Source organism: Sabethes cyaneus, chromosome 2 (genome assembly GCF_943734655.1).
Source record: "Sabethes cyaneus chromosome 2, idSabCyanKW18_F2, whole genome shotgun sequence".
NCBI classification, from domain to species: domain Eukaryota; kingdom Metazoa; phylum Arthropoda; class Insecta; order Diptera; family Culicidae; genus Sabethes; species Sabethes cyaneus.
Genome location: NC_071354.1, coordinates 79,453,421 through 79,465,969, shown reverse-complemented (window position 1 = coordinate 79,465,969; position 12,549 = coordinate 79,453,421). Strand labels below are relative to the sequence as shown.

The window sequence follows — 12,549 nt, the reverse complement described above, 5'->3', positions numbered from 1 at the left end:
TTTATGATGCGCTAGCTCCAGTTTCCTGGAGCGCATCCAATCTTCAACAATGCTTATAGAGTGGGCAGCCGTCAACTCAACATCTCTGATAGATTCACCGTAGACTTCCAAGGTGATATCGTCCGCAAAGCCGACAATCGCCACCCCTACCGGGAACTTTAGCTTCAACACCTCGTCATACATGACGTTCCACAACACTGGGCCCAGTATGGAACCTTGCGCAACCCCTGCGGTGATTGGCACGCACTTCTGACCCATCCCCATCGTCAACGCATCCGTCAGCGTCAATTTGACAGTAAACCCATGGGAAAACTCAGACTAACGCTGGCGAACGCGTTGACGCAGCATTCAGTTTGGCCCTTTAAGCCCACTTCATTGGTCATCTGGTGTGCGCTGAACCCTCCAATCACCGGTTTGTGTTCCTCCCTGGCTCCTGGCCGACCTGAGCAGATATGAGATCCCCGATGGCGATCTGGATTTCATGTATTGGCAGCGATCCTATTTTCCAACTGTGCGTAGAATTCATCCTTGTCATCGGTACTTCTGAGGAGGTCAGGGCGCTGTGCCCGTTGATGATGCTTATGTTGAAGAACCGGCTCTTGATTCTTAACCTGCACATTCGAGGATTGATTGGCCACCATCCATGTATAAACATTTCCACATCTCGTCCACTACTATGGAAGCTGCATCCAGCTCGTGTGTGTTGCCGCAACTCTGGTAGATGGTATGTCCATCTCTGAATGAACGTACCGTTGAGCTCTTGCAGCACACCTCCTGTAGCGCAACGACGTCGAACTTGCGGCTCTTCAATACGTCGGAGAGCACTTCGAGTGTTCCCTTGAAAGTCGAGAGATCGGCAATTCCACGTCCCGGGTTTCCAATCCATAGTCCTTTTTCGTTGCACGGGTCTATTTCGATTTTGATTCCAGTTCGAATTTGCTTGTTCTTCGTTCACTGCTTTAGTTTAGACCAGATAAGTCACCGTGAAAACAGTTTCAGCACAAAACTTCTTTGGTAAACGAGCTTCATTGAGCATTGATCTCGCTTTCTCCACCAGTGTTCGGTTAATGCGGTCGGCTGTCCCGTTTTGTTTCGGCCTATACGGACACACCACATCCGGTGAATAACTCCGTCTCGTTTCATTCTCCGTTTCATGGCCGCATTCACGAACTCAGCTCCGTTGTCGGTCCTCAATACCTTTAGCTTTCTTCCGGACTGTAGGTCAGCCATTGCCTTGAAATCTTTGTATGCTTTGTATAACCTTGCCCTTCGATGGAAATGAAGGTGTTAATAGTACCTCCAGGACGAGATAAGACGTAAAAGGGGAAAGGGCAGAAAACTTAATAGGTAAGGGGAAAGGTCATTGCAGCAACGCTTACTAAGTTTGTATAACGTTCGTCTTTACCCAAGCTGGGGGATCCGCGGAAACTTTAGGAGCTTTTTTAGATAAAAATTTAAAACTTTCAGGAATGTTTTGTTTTGGGACAACTAAAAATTTTCTAAGATGCGAGGGAAAACATCTACGACATTAATGATTGATTGAATAACGGTAGGATTTTTGTAAATTGGTTTGAAGTATTTGAGTAGATTTAAATGAATTTAGTAATTTATTTATTTATCTGTTATTTTTATATAAAAAATCTTTAAACATATAAGTTTGTAGATTTTTTTAAGACCTTTTAACCATTTCGGTCTTTAAGGTCTGAATCGTATAAGTATTCCTTCGGTTCCTAATTGTAATTTTTTCAGTGCTTCTGTGGACTGCTCAGAAGATTTAGTTTCATTGAATTTCAAGTGGCGATCTTGTCCTGTATTCTTCTATGTACAGTAATGAATATTTGTTCAATTTTATGCTTAGTACATCATAAACGATGATTTAAAGATTTCTAGGTACCTACAGTACTACAGTTGTGCAAGCAGAGAATCACGGAACTAAAACGAATATTTTTTGAACCAGATATTTTTTAAACAGAAATGCGGCATTACAGACATATTTTACACATAGCGTAGAGCGTACACAGTTTTGCTGTTTAACCCTCTAACGGGCAACATCGTAAACATCGATGCGTTCGAGTAAATGATTACTTTAAATTTCTCTTTTTAGTTTTTCATGCTTTTTTTCCATGTTGGGTATTTTTATCATGCTTAACGCTCTACCCAAATATTTTTTCAGTTCAAATATATCACAAAATTGAAAAGAAGCATGTAAATTACTCATAGGAAAATTTTGAGATCGAATATTTTGTTCTAGATGTCCTTTTTCTTCAAACGTAGAAAAGGGAATATTCGCACCATATTTTTTTCGGATTTTTTTGGAATTCTTGTTTTTGAAAGATGATAACTTTTAAACACATGGTCAGAATGTTGTGAAGACAGGAATTCTGTTCTGAACATATTTCTCGTATTGTCAATTCAAGACAAATTTCGTGTGTGACTCTGGAGCTCCAAAAGCGAAGGCCGTTTGCAGACGGTCTTACCCGTTAGAGGGTTAACACAAACTATATTTGTTACAATCTAATGTTAAATCATCAATAACAACTTTTACGTGAATAACTTTCCTTTTTTAATAACAGATTTCATCAGCTTATTTGAAAGCCTTGATAGGTTATAGGAAACACAAATTTACGACATGCATGACTCAATAAACTTTATTTCCTTAATTCAGTGTTCATCGCAAATAACAAACAAACCCGAATTGGCTTTTGAAATCATTCCGACGTAGATTTAACTATTTCCATTACGAAGAGATACGTAAATTTGGTGGAGCACAATTAGATATGAATTAAATTTTTAAGGACGTTTGTCGTAAAACTTATTAATTTATACCATATATTTGAAAGTGCAACAGTTCCACCTGAATGAAACTATTTATTCATATAAAAAAGAAACACATTTGAGGGAATTACTTCTTATATTATTTCTGCATATAAGTTAATGTCATGTCTTTTTCAGTTCATGCCTAATGGTTTTTCATTTCTGATCCACAGCCTCTCCGACGATTGGGTCCCCGAGCCGGAAGTAGCTCTCACGCGAGAGATTTCAATACACGAGCTTAACCCGGACCAGCGGTTCGAGCTGGAAGCGCAGCTGAAGACCAACCGAAAGGCAAATGCGGAACTTCTATCGTATCTGCATGAGCTGAACTTAAAACTGCAGACGGCTACGGACGCCGCCACCTCCACCACCACCAGTAGCAGTTGCTGTAGCAGTAGCAGCAGCAGCAGTCGAAGCAGCAGTAGCTTCAGCTTTTCGTCCAGTGGATGCAGCAGTATGAGTACACCCATCCCGTTCAACTCCAGAACTGGACCGAAAAAGTTACGCAAGCCGCCGAAGAATTCATACACGACATCATCTCCCCTGTCGTCGGTGCTCTCGTCATCATCTTCATCGCTGCTCTCTAGCGGCAGTAGCAGCAGCAACAGCAGCAGTAGTTCCAGAAACAGCGGAAGTGCCAGCAGTTGCTCATCCTCTGCATCGTCCTGACCTACATCGACCAGGCTCGGACCGTTGTCAACACTGCAGCAGATGATTTCCGGTTCACTTGCGCAGAAGCGCACCCGGAGGGCACTCAGCTGTCTAAGACGGTACCAAGCGACGGAAACTGCAACTCAAAATGCTTCCCGCGGTCGTATTCCCACCAGGAGTCAACCATCGGCGAGCAGGAAATTGGACTTTTAAGGCGACACCCTCCTTCTACTCCATTTACTAGTTGTACAGTTCAGTGTAATAATGATGGTTTCTTCGAGTACCGTTCCAGGCTCGGTCATCGATATATTGCGAAATAGGAAAACAAATTGTACATACATGATGAAACACATCTATCAGAACCATGAGGACCCACTTAGGAAGAAAAGCTACAAGTGTTTGTCCAAAGTTGTCGTTTTTAGGAGATAGTACTTTGCTCTCGTCTTTTTTGCTGACTGAGCAACGTAGCAACATAACTGCCGCCATCTACCGATTTCGATCCTTCCGTTTATCTAGTTTAGCTATTTTTCACGTCTGCCTATCAGTAATAATGGGGGTATACGAGGATTGGACTATTTCACTTTTAGGTAAATTTTTCGGTCTGCTTAGAAACGGTTGTGTAGCCATTGTGACTCACGTCCTAGTAGAACGTGAACCCAAAAAGGCAGAAGAATATTTAAATGTTTAGTTGTAGTAGATCTATTTTTTTTAGTCCGAGAGAAACAACAGCGCAAAGGCGCTTCGGTTTAGTGTGTGCGCCAAGCAATAAGGCGCATTTTAAATTGTATACATTTTCTAGACTAATTTTTTTAGCGTACTTCGCGCAAAAGTAAGCAAATAGTGGTATAGAAAAAGAAGAGCAAAATGTGGATTTAGTTAAAACGAAATTCTTATGCAAAGGAAGAGAAGAAACAGAAAAAAACGAGCAATTCTTTGATCTCAGTGAGCAGACTTCAGCGGAGAAGGAAAAGGGAAAGCGAAACGATATTTGCGAATTATATTCTGTGAATTTTACCCGAAAAAAAATGACCGAACCGATAAAATTGGCTGCATGAAAGTCTCCTGCCGGGAATTATAGACTTTCTTTGATTTATGACGTACGTATCTGGTTGTGGTTGGTAAAGTTTTGCAGTAGTTGGGCTGCATTGTTCCCTTTATGAGTTCCTTTAACGGAAAACTAGCAGTCTAGTCTAGTTAACTTTTCGTCGGAGAGCCCAATTTCGGAAGTAGTTTTTGGGCTCCAAAGCGGGATTCTGTTTATAGAAATGTATTCACTGCATTCTTCTTGGCAATCTGAACACAGCGACTATATTTCCATGAACAGAATTTTTGTTTCAAACAAAGAAACTGCTCTTGTAATTTGCGGAATCAATGACGACTAATTTCGCCTTAATTCTGCATTCTGTGATTGTACCGCCTCAGGCGGGGAAAAATTAAAAAAAATATGGACCACATGTAGAACTGTTCATTATCTACAATATTGCTGGATTGAATATCAATTTTTTATGTTTAGATCTGCTAGTCGCTTGCCTAAGTGAGCGCTCATTAAGGTAGTGGCCAGATTAGCGATCTTAACATCGTAAATACCTACTATAATAGATCAAGTATAATTAAAGTGGTTCTTAAAGCGTTCCATAAGGGAGTTTCAAAATTAAAGTCCAAAATCGGAGCCCTTTGATACAGGTAAATGAGCGGAATCCAAATTGGACCATTTTATTTATTTATAAGTAAATGATTTCTTTTTGCCTTTCGAATTTTGAAGGCAGATAACTACCAACTGTATTAAAGTTTAATTTAACTAACCTCGCAATGGCAATACTTTGTCAATTTGATGACTAACAAAAAAGATCAGCCACAAATGACTTCCCATATGTGAATTGTAGTGGAACATTAACAATTTCAGATTTCAGATTAACTACCCTTCAGATCTCAGTTGACTTTCTGGATTGAAATTAAACGCCAATCCTACAGTTAATTGGAATTCAATAAAGTTTCAAACATTTGTTGAATAATAAACAAACAACACATAAATTATAACCCTAAAAGGCCAGGATCTGGCCTCTTGAAAATTGAAAAATCAATCCCAAACGCTTTTACTTACAGATGTATGGGCGGTGCGCCAAGAGCGCTCCCTGCGCACCACCCAGTGTGAAATGAGAGTGTGCCGTAAATACTTAAGATAGAGCAATTTTTTTTTGTATGGGCTTATCACTTTGACCACAACATTATTGATCTATTGTAATGATAGAGCAATACTTAGTTCAGCAATCTTATGGATAATAATCGACTCTATAAATGCCCCATATACAACATTTTCAAATTTCGTTTGGCTGAGGTGTTACAGCTAAAAAAGCAAAATAGGTGCACTAAGTGCAGGACAACCCTGCCTCTAGATGAGCGCTAAGTCAGTTCTGAGACCAGGGCTGAAGGTTGTTTGTTGGGCGAAGCTCGTTTTCCTCCATTCTTTTGTTTACGATGATTCGGAATCATCGCTTTACCTCCACATTGGATGCCGAATTTCATCTGCTACCAACATCCGAATTCACTCTAGCTCTTGGACGATATTCCAGATCTCTTCGAGTCGTGGAAATGTTTGGACAGATAAACCGTTTCAACTGCCTAGCAATGAAAATGTTGTTCCAATTTGATTCCACTTTCGTACATTCCCATGCGTCGTGCAACTCTACTTTCAAGACAGAAACAGATAAGCAACAGAAGGACTCAAGTGTTACGCATTGACGAGACGATCCGAGTCTTGCAAGCGTATCGGCTCTTTCATTTCTATCAATTTCACGGTGTCCTAGGTCCCAATATAGGGTATATTTTTAGCATACTTGTATATTATTTTTGTGTCACTCAACTCTGAGGACCCAATTGGTAACCACGAAATGACCCAGGTACCCAGGGAACCAATAAGCATTACCAATGCCATTCATATGCAAGTCAATAAGCGTTTACGTAACCTTAAATGTTACCTAAAAACTTCTTTGGTCAAATATACGGCTACTTTACTGCTAATTCTTCAGTAGTGCAGTAGATAAGCATTGCCTTATTTGCAGTTGTACCGACTAGAAGAATATGAATTTCTGCTATACCTTACCGGACAGTTTAGTGATTCTGCCAATTCAGTCCCACCGTTCTTTCCGTTCCACGGTTTGGCTCCCCTTACGAAGCACTGTGGTCCAAAAAGGTAAAAGAAGAACTTTTTTCTAACGGTTTCTACCTTGTTTTTGCAATGTAGTGTCTTCAGAATGTTTGTTCGTCCGCCCCTCACATCTGGAGGTATCAAAATTTAGTTATGACGTACTAGGGTGAAAATAAAAGAAAACTAACCTTTTTGTATTAGGAGATAGAGACATGGTGTCTTCAGAAAAGTTGTAAAAAATGGAACAGCAAGCAACTTTGCGGAAGAAATGAAATTTCTATCGCCGTCGCTTGCAGAGTTATAGAAGATGCTCTTTAGAAGTTCCCAAAAAATTAGTTTTTCATACCTATACATGAATATATTGTTCTAGGCATCTATCAGAACTTTATCATAATAATGGTCGTGATGGCAAAGGTCACTTTTAAAGACGTTCTATGTTCTATGTTGTCTTTGACTTTCATATAAGTTTATAGCAAAAAGCAAAAATTTTGAACTTCAAGGTCTGCAAAACTTGACCCTTCTTTACAGACAAACTTTGCTGTTAGAGTACAGGACAATTACGAGGCTGGCAAAATGATCCTATTGATTCGTGCAGCACCGTCTAGCCAGGATTCGAACATACGACAGCTGGCTTGTTAGAACAGTTCCTGCAAACTAGCTGGGAGTTCAATTTCTGCAGCAAATTAAAGGCCCTAAGGGTCCTATTCTGTAAGTCACGTCGAGCAAGTCAATTCGACTCAGCCACTGTCGAGTGTTGAGTGCGAGAAGAACTGGAAAAACTAGAATAAAGCAAGCACAGCTGTCAATTATTGAGAATTGAGTCACTAGCTTTTTACCCAACCAGCACACTTTTCGCACTTATGGTTGCAGAAACTTATTTATGACTGAATTTAGGTATAAATCGCTTGCCACAAGTGATTTATAACAACTGTGCTAGTAGAGTAGCGGTCGACACAGTCGAGTTACTCGACAAAATCGTGTCACATGTGATTTACAAAGTACTAAAAGTGAACTAATCGAGGAAAGTGACACTCGACGTGACTTACAGAATAGGGATTTTTAAACCTTCTGTCGAGTTTTCCAGTTATTGGCCTTTCCAGATGGTCTCGAGGTACGACACTGGTCTAACAAACCAATGGTTGTATATTTAAATTTCAGCTACGAGGGGTTGTTAGGATCGTAGCACTAACCATGCAATTGTCCTGTACTTTAACCACACTGTTTGTCTTAAAACTTGATTTTACTACTGCAATACTTTATCAACACAATAAAAGTGCCAATCCTTACGAATAGACAATTTAGAATAAACTTGGGTTTTGAGCAGTTGCAACTTGAATTGGCACAACGTTGGTATTACCTAATTGTACATAAAAAAACCGAAACCAAACTGTGTCTAAATATGAACTCCTGAACTACAGGATAAAATATTATAATCTGTAAATAGCAACACATTTCGTCAATGGCGTCCGCAAATGATGGCGGATGTCGCTTCTAGTATTGTACAAAGCATTTTTTGTATATACTGAATTAAACATCCATTTAAAGTGCTACCCCGAAAAAAACAAGCAAAAGGTGTGTGGCATCCACTTACAAACCAAAAAAAAACAATGAATCAGTCAACACATAACAACATAACCAAACTTTTCGTTAGTAGGGAAAAAACTAAAAAAAAACTTGCACAACCGCGTATCAATACCAACGTTCGACCAATCCAGCTGCAGGCAACCAATCCCTTTCCAAAACAATGGATCTACGTTTGTTTTCCCTTCTCAGTGCTGCCTTTAAAGTATCAGTTTTAGCGAATGGACTAAAAACTAACCTAAGCCCAAGTGTAATCAATCAGCCCAAGAATGTCTTTCCAGAAAACGCAGTCCCCACCAGGCTGCATCTCCGTATGTCCGTGACTATTTATCCGTCGTGTATTGCTATTTTATTTTGCTTGGATAAAACTGAAAAAACAAAACTGAACTATATAGGTTATTAGCAGTAGTAGGGGTTGCTTAGGTGGCGTGAAACAACCGATAAGAAAAATGCCAGCATTTTTTCCAACTGTATCGAGTAATGAATGTAGTAGTATGTATACCCGGATGTATATGGTAGAAAAGCAAACGGCAAAACACACACCCGCGCAAATTTCAAACATCATAAACAAAAAAAAAACAAAAGAAACAATCGAGAAATAATAGGTGTCTATGTGTAAAGCAAATAATGTTACGAAAATTATAAGTTAGCGAATCGATAGAAAACTACACAAAAAATCCAATTAAAAAAGAGAAAAGCCATTCATCTCACGATCGTTTGCCTAATATTTAGTAAGAACGGTGAACTTTAGCTTAAACCAACACACGCATACACACTCAAACGCGCGTACGAGATGAGAGTAAATTAGAGTAACATTTTTCGTTGTGATTAACGGGATCGCAAGTGACTGTGTGTTAGGAGGAGGAAAACAAAAGAAAAGAAAAAAGAAGTTTTCTGTCGAAAAAAAATCACTGCCAAAACAAATGACTGATTAAGTGATTATTTAACAGCATAAAAAAGCGAAATATAATTACAAAATTGCGAAACTACCGATAGAACCGTGGAAAATGAATAAACCACAACAATGACACACACACGCGCGCGCGGGCAGGAATGGTAAAAGAATTTGCTGTCAGTTTTATGTTTTTGTTCAATCAACATCCATCCATTCATTTATTCAGTCCAGTATTTTTTCGTAAACCGAACGCTTTTTCAACGAGGAACCGAAGCATTAGTCAACCAGAAAGGATCTGCGTACCATAACCAACCAAGTGTATTCTTTTCGAGCCTAAAACAATGATTTTGACACTGCCATATAAAAGAGAAAGTAAAAAAACGCGATAGTTTTAGTGGAGTCCTGTGTGTCTCCATCGGAATTAGGTTCGAAGTCACCGCCCGCTACAAACAATCGATACGATTTGGTTTCAGTGAAACTACCCAACACAGACATACATACACACACATACACGTAAAGAAGCAAAACAAAACACAAACACACAAAACGGACTGCCATCGCAAACTGCATTCATGCATTTTTTTCTCGGATAAGCAATCACACCTGATTAAGAGAGAGTGCTGGCCACTCATCGTAGTCTACAAATTTTCGAATCGATCTTAAACCCTTTCTACGCGCTAAACGGTGACCGACCAAACCGTCAGTATAGTGTTGGAAACCCGCAACAGCAAGTGGAAAATTAAAATAATTAGTATTCGCTTACTTTTGGACTGAGCAAAATTTTTAGTTAAATTTAAAATTTCAAGTAATGGAACGATCAACTGAATTAAATTAATTTTTTTTTATCGAATGCTATACAATAATTACTTTTGATTTTCTTAAAGTAAGAAATTAAAACGCATCGAGAAACGCAGACTTTTACTAGGTTTAGAAACAAAATTGATTTCTTCTTGAAGGAAACTTTTTAGTAAGCGACTGGTTAGAGTTTTAACGTCCCACCCACACAACTAGTAGTAGCCGCGTTAGGCGGCAGCGTCCAAACACACTGAGTGAAGCGTTTTTCGAACAAACGGAAAAGCAGTGCAGTTGTAGTTTCATCCTTTTTTTATAATACGAGTCCCCGTAATAAGGAAACTAAGACAAACCACCAGGGCGTGTACAAAACAGAAAATAAGCAATCCGTTAGGAAGTGAAGAGAGTGCAAAAACAAAGGAAAATTCAAGAAAGTCACCTAATACAATGCAACATAAAGTTTTTTTTTCTCTGTGTGCGACTTGATTTCCGTCAACCGGTTTGTACGTTCGATTTGTGCTTCTTTCTTAACGTCTTAGGTTTTTTTATACTCTTTTAAGCTAGCCCGTAACGATTCTTTAGCTGTACATCTAGTAGTGTAAAATATTTTAGTTCTACTTGAAGTTCTATTAAGTTCTGTAGTAAATGTTGAACTGTAATTAAATTCTAAACTCGATACAAGCTCTAGTTCTGGTACACAGTAGTAATAATATTAATTATTATTATTATTAATTATAATGATGATAGTAATAATGGTAATAATAATAGTGATGAAAATATTCGATAAACAACTTGTTTTTCCTTTCTTTTCATTTTGTTGAAATCATGTTCTATTTCCGCCTGTTTATATTTTCAGTTGCGCCTCGTTGTGTTTGGTTGTTCGTTTTTGTTAGCTTCGCTCGTACTTGTGTTTGACCCAGTGCTCATTTATGGAGTATATCACATAACACAAACTCAATGATATATTTTCACACTAGCTGAAGGTTTCGTCAAACATAAAAAATACTAGTAATATCAGCAGTCAAGCTTTCAGAATGTTACCGGAGGAAAAGAGCAAACAAATAGGGAAAAAATCGGCGGTGATTGTTGGATAAAGTACCCCAAAATAAGTAAAACCCTTCGCTTAATGAAAAGCATAATGTACGAGAGCACAGGAGCAGATATATTTCTAAAAAATAAGGCTAAGTTAGAGCACTAACAAGTCCTTTACTTTGGAAATAGTCACTTCAGGATGTTTCAAATGTTATTTGCTGCAGAAATTCGAAATCACCGAGTACCGCTTATCCTACATTTTCTCAACACTTTCTGCTATCGAGACATACCCCTAGTTTATGTACAGAAAAACCGAAAAACATAACGGTAACTGACCTGACGATAAATGGCAGACGGAGAACTTTTTGTCTGTTGGCGTAAGACCAAACTGACAATCTGACAGATTCACAATATTCTTGCCACAATGCACAGCCATTGATAAGCTCGAAACGTCCGAACAAAATGGAATTTAAATTTCGTATTTCATTTCGCAGAAAAACGTCGACCATAATAAGCATACATTCTTGCATAAACGGATCAAATGTTTTGTAATTCGTGAATATAAGAAAAAGATTGTTGTTTGTTTGATTATAGTCACTTTAACAGCTTGGGTCATTCGTGACATCTGCGGGGTTGGGAATTGAACCCGGGTCCTCGGCGTGAATGCTAACCACTATCACCGCGATTGACCTCAAAAAAAAAAAAGATTGTGACGAATAGAATAAATTACGACTGTTGTGCGCTTAAATAGCTCTGCGTCCTTGTTCACATGGAGATGCAAAGGCAGCAAGCACAGCATTGCCTCCATGGCTGCTGTAGGTGTTGTACGCATAGCACTGGTGACTGAAAGGCAGGCCCAGCGTTGAATTTCGTTTAGTTTGACCTAGGCTGTTAACTCATTCACTTTTGACCACCATAGGGCTCCAGCAAAAGTTATCTTAGGCCGTGCAATACTAGTATATTAAAAGGCTAGAGGTCCCAATTCCCGGGTTTGGCCAAACAATGTTACGCCCCTGCTGTAAGCACCATAACAGGCTGATGTTTAGAGCACATTGCATACGGCTGGACAGAACTGCGTCAAATTTTCCTCTGATGTTAAGTACTACATCGTCGATGTAAGCAATGGTCTAATGACCAAGCTTTGGAACGCGTGCGTCGCCCACCAAAACAAGTGGGTATCCATTGATCACCGAAATCTTGACCGACGTATCTCCCAATATTTCTGTGCTGTGATTTCTCAGCTCGAAAGCATTGCTTGAATCCAGCCCATTGTAGTCGATTTCCTTTTGACAGAGAACCCTACTAGATGATGCGAAGGACGTATTGTCGAAAGAGCCTTCATAATCAAAAAAAACGCAAAGTGCCGTCGATTTTTCAATTAACGCCACAGGGCAGCGCAAAGCGATTTCCGTAGATTTACCCTATTTGTATGCATAATGAATTTCTTGCAACGGAGAGTTCTTTAAAAACTCATTGCGGATATTGTTACCCGTGATTTTCTCCATCGTCCTAAGAAGCGTTGCTGTCAGACTTATTGGCTTGAAAGCCAATAGGAATAGGTTTTTCCTTTTTACCAGCCTTAGCTAGAACACCACCTTTACTTTTCACCAATTCTCCGGGATACGTCACAAGTGAAACT

At 39.3% G+C, this 12,549-nt stretch overlaps 1 protein-coding gene across 5 annotated transcripts in view; it reads left to right on the top strand.

The window, feature by feature from the left end:
- The window catches only part of LOC128738603 (zinc finger protein jing homolog), a 151,500-nt gene extending 140,924 nt beyond the window's left edge, over positions 1 to 10,576 (top strand). For all 5 annotated transcript variants that reach the window (XM_053833867.1, XM_053833865.1, XM_053833868.1 and 2 more), the window contains one exon: positions 2,988 to 10,576. In XM_053833867.1, coding sequence (XP_053689842.1) covers positions 2,988 to 3,483 — 496 coding nt within the window. In that variant the 3' untranslated portion in view covers positions 3,484 to 10,576. The remainder of the gene's footprint in view (positions 1 to 2,987) is intronic.
- Positions 10,577 to 12,549: the final 1,973 nt, after the last annotated feature.